Source organism: Vanessa cardui, chromosome 2 (assembly GCF_905220365.1).
Source record: "Vanessa cardui chromosome 2, ilVanCard2.1, whole genome shotgun sequence".
Lineage (NCBI taxonomy): Eukaryota > Metazoa > Arthropoda > Insecta > Lepidoptera > Nymphalidae > Vanessa > Vanessa cardui.
This window is the reverse complement of record NC_061124.1, coordinates 11442556-11456838: the sequence shown is the minus strand read 5'-3', so window position 1 is coordinate 11456838 and position 14283 is coordinate 11442556. Positions and strand designations below refer to the sequence as shown.

The following is a 14283-nucleotide window of genomic DNA, read 5'->3' as shown; positions in this document are numbered from 1 at the left end:
CAATTGTAAATCATCTGCATACAGATGATAGGGAGAAGAAATAACACGCGATATATTATTAATAAAAATAGAGAAGAGCAGAGGTGAAAGAACGCCACCTTGAGGAACACCGGCAGTAAGGTTTGTCCAAGAGGATGAATCCTTTGTTTTTACACATTGCCGGCGCCCGAAGAGATAGGAGTGGAACCAATCAATGGTAGTTGAAGAGATGTTAACTGCTCGGAGGGCACCGAGAAGAATGTCAAAATCAACACAGTTGAAGGCACTGCTGAAGTCCAACAAGGCAATTACAGTAAGCTTGGTATTATCCATAGCATACCGTATGTCCTCAGTTATTTTCAGCAGTGCTCCAACAGTGCTGTGGGAAGGTCGGAAGCCGGATTGGTAAGGACACAAGAGGTTGTTGATGCTGAAATAGGAATAGAGTTGCTTGTGAACCACAGACTCTAGGACTTTAGAAAGGATAGGCAGTATAGATATGGGTCGGAATTGCGAAGGGGAGGAGGGATTGGAGGTTTTTGGTAACGGAATGCCATAGGCATTCTTCCAAAGTGATGGAAAGACATTGCACGATAGTGAGAAATTAATAATGTGTGTAATCACAGGTGCAATATCCTCCAGCACAGGAAGAATCATGTCTAGGCTGAGATTGTCACTGCCGATGGCTTTCGTGGATATAGACCTGACATTCCTCTTTACGGTATCCTCCGAAACTGGTTCAAAAGTGAAAGGGGGTAGGTCTGGTGGGACGAGACGAGACAAATATGATAGGGTAGCGGTTTTAGTGTTATTATCTAGTGTTATAGGCGGAGTGGTAAAGTGTTGATTTAAAGCATTGAGATCCACGACAGTTTGACAACTATCCGTGGTTTTGCCCACACCTAAAGACCGTTAAGTGAATATAGCGGCGTTTAGCATCCCTACACATTCTGTTGCAGATGTTACGAAGTTTTTTGTATGCGTCAAGGTTTTCCTGCGATGGATTTTTTTTGTGTCGGGCTTTTGCTCTATCGCGTTTAGCCATGGTTCTTGAAGAAAAACCTTGCCTCTAACCTTGGGAGATCGCACTTTGTAAGTGATGAAAATTAGGTCGTGATACGAGAATGGAGAAGTCATTTGACCGTGAGAGAAAACAAAATTAGGGTTAGAGACAGTGACTAAATCAAGTTGTGTAGGCTTACTGTTTGGAAAATAATGAATTGGAGTAGTTATGGGAAGAAGGTTTAAATTCAAAGATGACATTAGCATTTTCAAGCTTTGTGCTCTGGAGTCATTTTTCAAAAGGCATGTGTTTAAGTCACCCATGCATATAATGTGATCGTACAAGGGGACAAAATTTTCAAGAAGGCTTTCTAATGTGTTGAAATAATTTATCTTATCACTTGGACAATATAGCACTCCTAGCAAATTTTTTTTTTTTTACCTATTAGGATGAACCAAACGAAAACGCGATTTAGAATCCATTTTCCAATGACTAGCTTACATGCAATTAATAATCTAAACTGGTTGGTCTAACGTAACATTATCTTTTAAAAATTTATTAATTGGGCAAAGGTACTTTTTCAAAAATCAACATAAGGATTAAATGGCATATGAAAATTTCTGAGTTAAAAATAGATGTTTCATCTGATGTGGTGGAATTGGGGATAAAATAAATTCTAATCCGTGTGTTTTATATTTTTGTTTATGAATGAAAGATAGCTTTTACAGAGTTTTTGAGAATATGTATTCCAAGGAGTAGATTTTTTGGATGAAACTTGGAAAAAGTGTTTGGACTGTGAAGTCTGTACGCAAAAGACCGATTTTCTGTTCCGATTACTTTGTATTTATTATTATTTTGCACAACTGCTGACTGACATTTTAAATTTCAGGGTTAAATTTAGAAGTTTTCTTTTTCATTAGAATCTGCATTAAATGTCGTAGATTCTAGATGACATCTTCATCGCCTTGGAATGTGTTTTTGAAGGGTTGTTATTTGTCTGTGCATTGAGCACAAATTAGCTCGTATTAGTCGTTTGATTATAATCCATTTCGTGGTCGTGGAATATATTAAATTTCATGCTTAACGTTTAGCAACATTACATATTTATAAAACCACAATTTATCGGTATTAAAATAAAACTACGTCATATTATGGAAGGAATTTTCCTACGGTTTCCATCAAAATACGACGACGTTTAAAAAAGTAACTTAGGTGAAACTATACAAGATTTCACAGATAACAATTATATCACATAGTTCTATTGTGACTCGTTTATTAACTAAAGTCTTGAACAGGAATGATGCGTCAAATAAGAATAAGGAGCTATTTTTTAAAAATAGTTCCCATTTTTGTGTTCAATGTAACAACAACAACAGCCTGTAAATTCCCACTGCTGGGCTAAAGGCCTCCTCTCCCTTTGAGGAGAAGGTTTGGAACATATTCCACAACGCTGTTCCAATGCGGGTTGGTGGAATACACATGTGGCAGAATTTCTATGAAATTTGTCACATGCAGGTTTCCTCACGATGTTTTCCTTCACCGCTGAGCACGAGATAAATTTAAAGACAAATTAAGCACATGAATCATTGGTGCTTGCCTGGGTTTGAACCCGCAATCATCGGTTAAGATGCACGCGTTCTAACCACTGGGCCATCTCTGCTCCTGTGTTCAATGTACAAGTAGGTAATGTTGTATTTTATGTACTTTGTTGTAACTTTTGATTCTCCGTCGAAGTGGATCTGAATAACTTGTAGAACTTGACTGGTAGAGAATGCCTTCAGGCATTAAGTCCGCCTATTGTTTTAACTTTTGTTGTTGGTCAATTAAGTATTTAAAAAAACAAAAATAACAGACATCGATGATATTGCTCTTTAATCAACACATCCGGGCTAGCACCATTCGTCTTCGCGTGCTCTATTGATTAGGTACAGCTCTTAAATTGTTCATTACACATTTATAATAAATTTAAAATATAACAAAATAATGAACTTTTTTTAAGTACTACACAGGTACAATAAATTATCTATTATAATAAATAGTTTAAGTCAAATATAACGATTGCTTTAATAACTCCCATATATAAAAAGAGCGAATTTTTGTCGATACGCGATATTGCTACACTTTCTGTACAGTATAAAAATAGTCTCAACACTAATTAACCTTCGTATGAACTAATACATCCTCCATCACGTATCTTACAAATAAGGGAACTATAAACAATAAAATGCATTGTAACTTGTGAAATAGTACGATACATTAGTCATATAAATATAATAGTAGCTCTATTGAAATGTTTTTATTTAACTTTATTGTAATCACATTGAACAGCAAACTTCGTATATCATTTGATAATCGAATTCAGTCCGAAGAAGGAATTAAAATAAAAAAAAAACCTTTGATTTACACATACCACGCGCATAGCTGAGTTGTATTGCGCACTTTTAATATTTACATTCCACTAAAGTACTTAACTATTTAATTTTAACTTTTATACCAGTTTCGACGACATTCAGAAAGACTGTTTTTTGCAAATCCATAATAAAGATCATTGTTAATAAAGCTCAAGTATATCGCCTCAATTGTATGTGAAGTTTTGTTTATTTGACTTTTGGGCTCAAGCAATTGGAATAGCTCACTATCTGATAGTCCTCAGGTGTACTGTGTATAGTCGTTTCTAATATGTTTTATTATTTATATAATAGATGTCACTGTATGTTTTATTATTTATATAATAGATGTCACTGTACCGAAATTAAATCGCGCTAACGTTTGGTATTGTTGTAAATACTAATGTTCGGGAAATGTTTGTGTATTCAGTTCAAAATTAATATTTTATACGTGAAGAATAAAGTATCAGTGTAAAAGTGAAGAGTTTTACTGCGTTATTTCTGAAGTATGCTTATGTACGACTGTTCGGGTTTTACATACTGTAAAAAATTAAATAAAGATTTAAGTAAAACAATCATGTATTTGGTTTATTATTATCAGTTACTATGATTTAATCATATTAACATGATCACATATTAAATTATTGCTTTTATTTCTAAATTATAAATACGTATGTGCATACGTTCGTACGAACACAAACAGTTTCAGAAAGATATTTTGAAGTTTCAAAACCGTTGATTGAACGAATCGTAATTAAATTACCTAAAAACAAAATATCGACCAAAATTTTTTATTAGTATAACTTAAAAACACACTGTAATTACCGTGGTACTGTTGTGCGTATTGCTCGTTTAAATTTTAAGCCTAAGTTTGTGTACCATATATTGCAGGACCGGATTAAGAAATTTTGACGCCCTGGAGCAATAAGGAGTGACCCACACAGTTATTATAAAAAATTCAGTCAATCGAATTTTTAACAATTTCTTTACAAGTGATTTGTTTTTTTAATTCGTTCATACATGTACTATATCTGCGTTGGAATGTGTATTCATGTTCATATATGTACATTATTTACAATTGTTAAATATGTAGTTGGTTTTTTTAATATAGGCTGTTGTCCTTATGCCCTTTGCTAAAGAGAGCCCTGATATCGGTCGTTGGTATTTTATTCTATAATACCTACCTCTATGTTAAAAAACGTCAAATCATTAAAATAGTAGTAAATTTGTTTATGAGAAAATCCCATTGTGTTTGTCTAGTATGTGTTTATGTGCATATGCTATATAATTAGTAGTAAAACAAGACGATTAACTTAAATGTGAGCGTTAACACATAATGCTTAACATTGCAACTATTGCAGTGATCCGGTTTGAATGGTGAACTATTATTTTCTCATCTACATTACTAATAAATAAACTAGACAATACTTTATTATTTTTTCATCAAAAGTATAACGCCTCGCCTCATTGCCTCTACTGATGACAGGAGGGCTGGTTCGTTTTTTGCCCAGAGGATCGAAATTGCGATTCAACGGGGAAATGCTGCTAGCCTTCTTTCCACCATTCCACGCGGTCAAGATTTATACAGTAACTAGTTTTAGTGCATATTTGTATACATTTAAGCATTTAATGTTATTAATTGTTATCTTAATTATATTAGAATATTATCAAGATTACATAATCAACATATTAACAATGATAAATTAACAATTACGTTCACACTAATCTTTAATCGAGTAATTTTAACTTAATGGTTTTTTAATTATAGTTCGAAAAAAAACTCATCAATACATATTTAATACAGTTTTTCTTCGTATGAAACATAGTATCAAAGTATAAAAGTAAATGTAGTAACAAATTATAAATTTTCCACTGGGCAAAAGCGTCTCCTTTTTGAGAAAGTTAAGAGTGTACAGGGGTGTACAGTAGGTTGGTGAAAAACAAATTTACACCCGGTGCGTGCACAGGAAAATTCTCTAGTTTGATCACGAAATCATCTGTTAACATTGACGCCTTTTAACCAGTGAGCCATCATGGCTAAAAATATAATAAGTAGGTTCCTATAATCGCATTTTATATCATAATATTTATTTTATTTATGTTCGGTGTTTAAAAATATAGTTTTCTCTTGTCTCTGATAAGTCGAACTCTAATATAACATATTTAAAAATTGTTTAACGATGTTAAGAAACATTTACATGAGACTGTGATATTAAAATAGGAAAAATGCCGTATCTGCCAAATCCGAATCATTATGTATGATACTATACATCGACATATAAAGACCTTTTTGAATTTAATTTCCCAACCTATGTCTTACTTTAACAAATGTCAAAATATATACTTTAAAATATATGTATGTTTACTTTACACGCTTAACAGTACGAGTAACTTGTGTGCGTCCGTTCTTGCTCTCTCAAGAGCCATTTCAACTCACTATGAACGCAGTGACGCAAGATGAAGTAGGGGGACAGCAGACCCTTGCGTTGACAGACATGCAGAAACATTCAACAGAAGACCGTAGATCCGTAATAAAGAAGTACAATAAAGAAACAGAATAATTGTATATTACTATAAGATAAAATTCTAATAATTAAAAATAAATAAAAATATTGTTTTTTTTTTAAATTAGTTTGTTCGTTTTTCTAAAAGTGCAATTACGATGCATTTCTTAAAGAATGCGATTAGTGTAAGTGCCATAGTGTTGTGCTGTTTACAAATCGCGAGTTCTGACAGTGAAGCCTATGAAATACGTATGTATATTTTTGCATTTTATGTTATGTAAATATGCATTATGTCTTGTTTTATAATTATATTATTATGGCTTCAGACAATCCTATTTCCGATTAAGTAACATACAAAATAATTTAAAGCCAGACTCACCTCGCGAATGTGGGTCAAATAGCAACTCTTACAGCGACAAATAACTTATTTGGAAAATAAGAACGTATTGCAAAAATTATATCGAAATTTTGTATAACTATCAATAACTTGACAAAATGATAATAAAGTGACATACATTTACATATACATTTTATCTCAAGCAAAATTAATAAGAATCGTGTGAAGGATAATTTAATATTTAAATTACAGTATATTCCGTTTAATATCAGATAATCGTTACAGTTTCTAAGAATTGCACATTTATTATCCTGCGTCAGAACACGAATCAGTAACTATGTAGGTATACATAAAATGTATTTCGATTTGTCAGTATTTATATTAGTATTTGCGTTGTTAACAGTTGTAAATTGACGATTTTTAACAAAAAACTATCAAAGTAGATACGAAAAGTACCGCACGACCTATGTCGGATTGCTTAAAAAAAAAAATTAACACTTAGATATAGAGGCATTGTTTTTTTTTTAAATACGTAAAGATATTATAAAAAGCTTTTTGTAGCTTCAATCGGTAAAGAATGCGAAAGAAAAAAATAATTATTTGCGATATTTTTCCACCGTCAGAAATGAATGAAGAAAGGAAAAATTATAAAACTCTTATTTCTAGTCTGAAAACTTAACGCTATAACATTTTATTGTTAGTATAAATATGGTTAAATTAAGAATAAAATCATAAAATCGATCTACCAATGACTATATAACATACGTCGTTTGCTTAACAAACATTTGCTGAGATGACGACATATTTGATAATTTTATATTTTACTACCTCATTGCGTTAATGGTAACTTCGATCATGTATTTGTTGACACATCAACCATTAACATCAATGTCATTAATTTATTCATCACATTTGTTTTCGATTTATCGCTACCAAACAATTCTGACCAAAGTTAATATTCAACAACAACAACAACAGCCTGTAAATTCCCCCTGCTGGGCTAAAGGCCTCCTCTCCTTTTTTGAGGAGAAGGTATGGAACATATTCCACCACGCTGTTCCAATGCGGGTTGGTGGAATACAGATGTGGCAGAATTTCTATGAAATTTGTCACATGCAGGTTTCCTCACGATGTTTTCCTTCACCGCTGAGCACGAGATGAATTATAAAGACAATTTAAGCACATGAATCAGCGGTGCTTGCCTGGATTTGAACCCGCAATCATCGGTTAAGATGCACGCGTTCTCACCACTGGGCCATCTCGACTCTTCTCACCACTGGGCCATCTCGACGCAATATTATTACAATAAAAAGTTAATATTATTAGATCTTAAATCGTGAACACAACTAGTGCATGTGTCAGATGAAATTCTGCTACATTGGATTAAGCTCCAAACTCTCCATACTTTTAATTAAAGTAGAAAGCTTTAGCCCAGCAATGACATATAGTCTAAACATCGCTAAAATGCAACTCTACGTCTTTCTTCATCATTATTTATCATCATTATCATCATTACATAGTATAAAACAAATTCGTTTACTGCAGTCTGTATGTATGTTCATATCTTTAAAATTACGTAAGAGATATTGATGCGGATTTTTTTAATAAAAAATAGTGTTTCGAGTGGAAGGTTTTTGTATATAATACATGAACAATATAGATAACAAACACTGATAATCTTAGAAGTATCTAATATAATATCGTAAATCAACAAATTCTGTAGTACCTATGTTGCTCGCGTGCGAAGTTTGGGTAGGTCGCTAGTTTATACTAGAAATACGTCTTCCTTTAGCCTCTAAAGTTGCAAAATATACTGATAACTGTCATGTGGGAAACGGGTTGTGTATGCAATCATCGCTATGTCATAACACATACTCATACGCAGTGACTTTAATCTCGCACAAGAAAATTGCTTCTTTCAGGTTAAAAACATATTCAACATAATAATATGTATTATGTAACTGCATCTGTGGTATAGTATTGGCTGTGTGGTACTAGCTTACGAATGCAAATTTCGAGGTATCGGGATTGAATATTATATGACCGATAAGTGTTATTGGATACTTCTATCCAAACATTCTCAACAATAGACTTGATATAGAAAGTTGGCTGTGTGCCAAGAAAAGTTTAAATTAGCGTCCCAACAGACTACAAGAGTAGGGAAATATACTGCACCCTTATTTTATAATTTATTTGAAATATGCATTGATAGGCATGGAGACTGTCAACTCAACTGTGCCCGCTACATCGTGCGCGTTTCAATTTAACCCAATAATTTATTATTGCAGCCTAAGTTACTCCTTATTATATCGGCTATCTGTCAATAAAAGTCCCATCAAAACTTCAAACCGAAACTCTATACTAAATTTTCCGATATAATATGTGACGAGTTGTGCTAGCTACTCAGCATGCTTGCACAAAGTCTGTTAACAAGTTACCCATTTGAACTTCGAATAACACGAATATAGTTATGAGAACAATTTATTCAATTATATTAATACCAGCACTAAAATACGCAGGAATTGACTAGTTTCTCCGTTGAATCGATGACATGCGGCGACGATTATATAATAAATCGTTCATAAACCACAATAGATTTTTATGATCAATAAATTACAATATTGTAACTTTCCATCACGTCACCGTAAAACTTATGACAACTTATGGCAAATTTCGGTCAAGTTCGGTCGTGTAACTCGAGACCCGAATTAACTTTTATTAGAATATAATTTTATTACTACATACATAGTTACATGACGAATTTGAATCTTATTGGTTTCTCAATACTTACTTGACTTATAAATCTATATTATTATTATAAATGTGAAAGTATGTGGTGACTCTGTCTGTCTGTATGTCGTACTTTCACGACCAAACCGCTGAGCCGAGTTTGATGAAATTTGATATGAAGCAAACTTGAACTCCAGGCAAGGCTACTTCTTTTGCTTAGCACATGACAATCTACACTCTAAAACGCGAGCAAACCCGCAGGCGACTAGAAGTTTATTTATATTTTTCAGTGGTAACCACTATAAGGACCATAATGTAATTAACTAATTATTATAACAGCATGTAGCTTTAAAACCGGCTTTATACGAAAATATATTAACAGCTTGCATACTTTAGGACATTTAATTTCTTTATTATCTGTATAACAAAATAAAGATAACTAAAATTTCATACGACATATTCCCAACAAACTTTGTTAATATTAACAAACTTTTACAATATGTTGCAATAACACGTCGACGGCTTATAATACATAAAGTTTTATATAAAAGCTCATTTGTATATGTATGTTATTGACATCGTTCGTTACAAAACATCACATTCACAAGAAGGGAAGTGAAGGTCGAGCCGGTGTAGAAATATTTCATAAGTGATAAATGTTGAACGAATGCGATGTAATACTTGCGAACACAATCCCTAAATAGAAATGAACACTTATTTGGATCCTACAGAATGTGTTGTCCTGGATATAATATGATTTTCCTACCTTAGAAACTTTCCTTTACAGTTGGCATCATAATTTGAAATCGAGATATGATGTCAACTCTAAAGGTCTATAATTTAAACTCAATTATGGTTAAAGAAACTTACAAATACATATTATGTATGTACGTTTGTATATTACATAAACATATCCGTACCTTTCTACAAAAGACACAGAATCGACTCGGAGGAATTACGATAACTCGAAAATAAGATATTAAATGTTAAAAAAAATACTACTAAATATAAGAATAGTAATGACTTTAATAAATAAGTATAAGATATTTGTTTTAAAACCTATTAATTTCCGTTAGGCCTAGAAGGAAGCTGATTTAACATAACTTTACGTCTTTCGAGTTACATACCTGATGTTCCTGATTATTTTGCTACGTTGCTTCAATTGTCAAAGTCGTAAAGCTGTAGATCCTGGGATCCACTATGTCCCCAGGTCCAAACTGGGAGTAATATCGATATAACGAGGCCGGACTTCGAAGTTTATAGTTATTACGTCTGTACCTTGCAATACAAGTAAAGCTCTCGTCTTGTCCTAATAAACTATAAGTGTGTTTGCTGTCTATTTTACACACAACATGCGCACTGCAAAGTTCGCTTATTTTTGTCGCCGTTGCGAATACTCGGTGTTTGTATTTTTTCTTTTGTTTATTTCTGTAATTTGGTGTCATAAACAAATTTCACTGTGTATTTGATTTATTCTGAAATGTATATAATACTAACTTAACATATATTTTTACAGAAAAAATATTCTCCAAGTGCAAGAAAAGCTCGTCCGATTTCGATGCTTGCGTGAAGCGTGCTTTCAACAAACTTCGACCCTATTTTAAAAGAGGTGAGAGAAGCGAGTCGTACTGGTTATTGCTAAATTATAATATGTTTATTAACCGACTTATTTGAATAAAGTTATCCCGAAACTACGCAATTATTTTATAAGATTTAACTAGGTATAAATTATACAGTCCTTAAGTATATAATATTATAATAATATTGCTCTCGGTACTACTTTATGAAATTGTATTGAAAGTATGTTACCAAAGGGGAGACAGGAAGTAGTAGTTGCTGCCTAGTTTCTGACCAATAAAAATATTAAAAAAATGTAGCCAATACAACATATAATTATTAATTTAAATTATTATTATAGGTGTACCAGATATGGGTATTGCGCCTTTCGACCCACATTTCGCGAAAGAAGTGAAGCAAATTCGATCGATTTTCGGAATGGGATATACGTTGACTCTTCGTGACGTTTTCGAAAGGGGCTGGTCGCAGTCTACCGTGACTAAATATAAGTATGAGATTTTAATCTTAATAATTGTTGTTATTCAATTCAATATCTGACGCAGTGGCGGATTTACAAATCTGCCGCTAGTAGGCTAGTAGGCTATTAAAGTTTTGCCGCCCCTACTTTTTTTTTGCAACATTTATGATTTGTGTTCTATCGTCCTCATTACATAGGTTATTCCCGTTATTAGTATGATTATAATTTAGGTGATATTTCTGTCAGTTACTATTTTATTTTTCCAACCCGCTATGTAGTGAAGAGTATACGGATTACGGACGTAATGTGTATACATATAATTATAAGTGTTTTTTTACTTCTGTAAGTATGGACTACATTAGCCGCCCCTCTAAATCAGCCGCCCTAGACTCCAGCCTCTTTAGCCTATTGGTAAATCCGCCACTGATCTGATGTATAACGATTTAGATAAAAAATAATACTTTTAATAATAATGTCATATTTTTTATTTTTAATGGTTTTAATTTATTATTATTAATAATAATGGAATATTTTTTTCAGGACTGATTGGGCAAATCAGCGTATCATATACTCGCAATACTTCCCAGAAAAGTGGCTGGAAGGGAATTATGATTTTAAGGTACTTTTTATATTTACTTTCAGTTTTTTATGATAAAAAACTCAAACGTTTTTGTTAGCACTATAACACTTCATTCTAATGTTTTTAAGAATTTTTAGTAATCTTAAAGATAATGAGCACACAAATGTATTCTGGTATGTAGGTTATTCACAGCTTCTTATTAATTGTTTGATAAAACCCGTTTCAATGTTTACCTAAGAAGATTCCCTACAAACGTCTCAAAAATCCCCATAATATTTTATTAAAATCTCATTGTTTAATGGTCAATGTTTATGAAGCTATTTAAATTTAAATGTCAATTAATAGAAAAGAATATCTTTGCGAACTTTTGTAGATATAATTTATATTCCGAATTCAACAATAATTAGTTTGAATTTAATGTATTTTGTTTATCCAGGGTGACATGTTAGGTCTAGGAGTTGAGCGCTCTGGTCGCTGGAACCTTACGCTACGCGACTACTCGCAGACCACGCGAATCAAACGCAACGGCAGCGGAGTGGACGTCAACGTGGAGATCGACCACATCGGCGACATGGACATACATGTCGGGAACTTGCTCAGAGGCAGAAGCGTTATGGGTACATTTTAATTTTTTTAATGAGACAACATCACATACATTACACTGATCCCAATGTAAGTAGCTGAAGCACTTGTGTTATAGAAATCAGAAGTAACGACGGTACCACAAACACCCAGACCCAAGACAACATAGAAAACTAATGGTAATCTACATCGACTCGGCCGGGAATAGAACCCGGGACCTCAGAGTGGCGTACCCATGAAGACCGGTGTACACACCACTCGACCACAGAGGTCGTCAAACATTATTAAGCCTTTATCACACCTTGGGAATGAGATGATCGCCTCCAGGCTGTTTCAAATAACAAGAATATGTTTATTGCTGTAAATTATAAATTGACATTATAAAAAAAATCCCGCAGAGTTTCTTTCGCCGGTTCTTCTCAGGTCTGAGGTATTATATTCCGAACCGGTGGTATGTTTTCGACAATCAATAAGAAAGTGTAAACACTTCTATTTTGAATAAAGGTTTTTGAATTTGTGTGTTTACTCCATCATTCATAAAACTATATTCTTATTATTTTATTAAAAAACAGGTATTCTAAATTTTATAGATTTCAAACCTATGTATTTATTAATACATAGTCACTGGAAAATCGGTTTAAATTGCGTAATTAATTTTCCAGTGATTACGGGAATCGTCGTGCTATCGAACTGCACATAAAATATCGAATGCTTGCTAATTTTGTAGAGGTCCTGCCGTGCAGAAGATTAAAGAGAATTCTTGATAATAGTTTATTAAATTATTGCAATTTGATAAATAATTCATTTTAGGAACAGAAAAAAGTTACTGGCCAGTAACTTTTACTAATGTAATTGCATTAAAAAAAATCGATTAAAAAAGGTTTCATCACTTTATAATGAGATGAAACGACCTGTCTAGTTTTTCTTTCACATAACATTGATTTAGTGATTTAGCACACAATATAATATATATTTAGTAAATAACTTTTTTTATATTTTATATCTTAAATTATCAAATCGTCGGAATACCTAAAGCATGGTAATATTGGATAAAATGTAATTGTGTGGTCTGCTCTCAGTAGCAGCAACCTAGGGTCTATCAATAATAGTATTTTTGAAAAAAACAATCACATTGAAACAACATAAATTATAGGAAATTAACTTAATAATAATTGTTCACAGAAATGGTTCTAGACAGTCTGATAAATGCAACATGGAAGCCTGGCTTCGCGGTGATCCGTCCATTAATAAACGACCTCGTCAGCACCGCCTTCACTGACATCTGGAGCAAATCCTTCAAAGACTTTCCAGTACAAGAGTTCATCAAGGACTAACCTTAAAAAAGTAACAAATGTCATTAAGATATATGGTAAATAATTAAGCGAATAATTATTTAAATGTTAAGTGTTTCAAACTAGTCCTTAGATGATTGTTGTGTTTTAATAAGTGTTATGTAAATACGGGAAATAAAAGGCATTTTATATTACATATCTCAATATTATATTTATTAAAAAATATAACCTAACTATATATATGACTTTATATTTAAATTCAATCAACAAATAACTCGCACGTCCATCGAACTGGAATAATCAACCTCAGTCTTCCAACACAAATGAATACCAACCGAACAGGCCTCTCACCAACAACAAATGGCGCCAACAAGCGTAATCCGAACCTTCACGCACACCATAAATACAGCATTATATAACATTGCACCTTCAATTTTTTTTTTATATTTAAAACCAAAAATATATTTACACAAAAATATGCCGTCGAAAATGTCCGTATTCACAATATTCTCGTCTCGTTGTCGAAACAAAATTTGTGTCAAACCGTTTATTTAATATTGTTGCGTTATTGATTAAAACGAAGCGAAACAAATACATCAGTCGTCGCTAAAGTTACACAACGAAATGAGTGATATTCATTACATAAAGTAAGAGCAACATTCAATTGTTATTCAATCGTCACTACGCTGGTTTGTATTGAAAATGTCAATTTATGAACCGATCTAGTTCTTTGTTACTACATACATAACTATGTATACCATGCAAAATTGTATTGAGTATAAATGATTGATTATAATTATTCGGCCGACCAGCACATATCAATAATAAACCAACGCAAATATAACAAATATTGT

At 32.8% G+C, this 14283-nt stretch overlaps 1 protein-coding gene across 1 annotated transcript; it reads left to right on the top strand.

Annotated features, from left to right (window-relative positions):
• Positions 1-5770: 5770 nt before the first annotated feature.
• On the top strand, positions 5771-13667 carry LOC124535381. The gene is made up of 6 exons (XM_047111592.1): positions 5771-6122; positions 10457-10549; positions 10859-11006; positions 11516-11594; positions 11992-12172; positions 13320-13667. The coding sequence occupies exons 1-6, from the start codon at positions 6032-6034 to the stop codon at positions 13469-13471; spliced, it is 744 nt and encodes a 247-aa protein (XP_046967548.1). The 5' UTR covers positions 5771-6031; the 3' UTR covers positions 13472-13667.
• The last annotated feature ends 616 nt before the right edge of the window (positions 13668-14283 follow it).

What these genes read in the sequence shown, in the direction of transcription:
- LOC124535381 (XM_047111592.1), top strand. Translation starts at nt 6,032, where the DNA reads ATGCATTTCTTAAAGAATGCGATTAGTGTAAGTGCCATAGTGTTGTGC. An exon ending in CAGTGAAGCCTATGAAATAC is followed by an intron (nt 6,123 to 10,456) that starts GTATGTATATTT and finishes ATATTTTTACAG; the next exon opens with AAAAAATATTCTCCAAGTGC. An exon ending in CAGAGGCAGAAGCGTTATGG is followed by an intron (nt 12,173 to 13,319) that starts GTACATTTTAAT and finishes AATTGTTCACAG; the next exon opens with AAATGGTTCTAGACAGTCTG.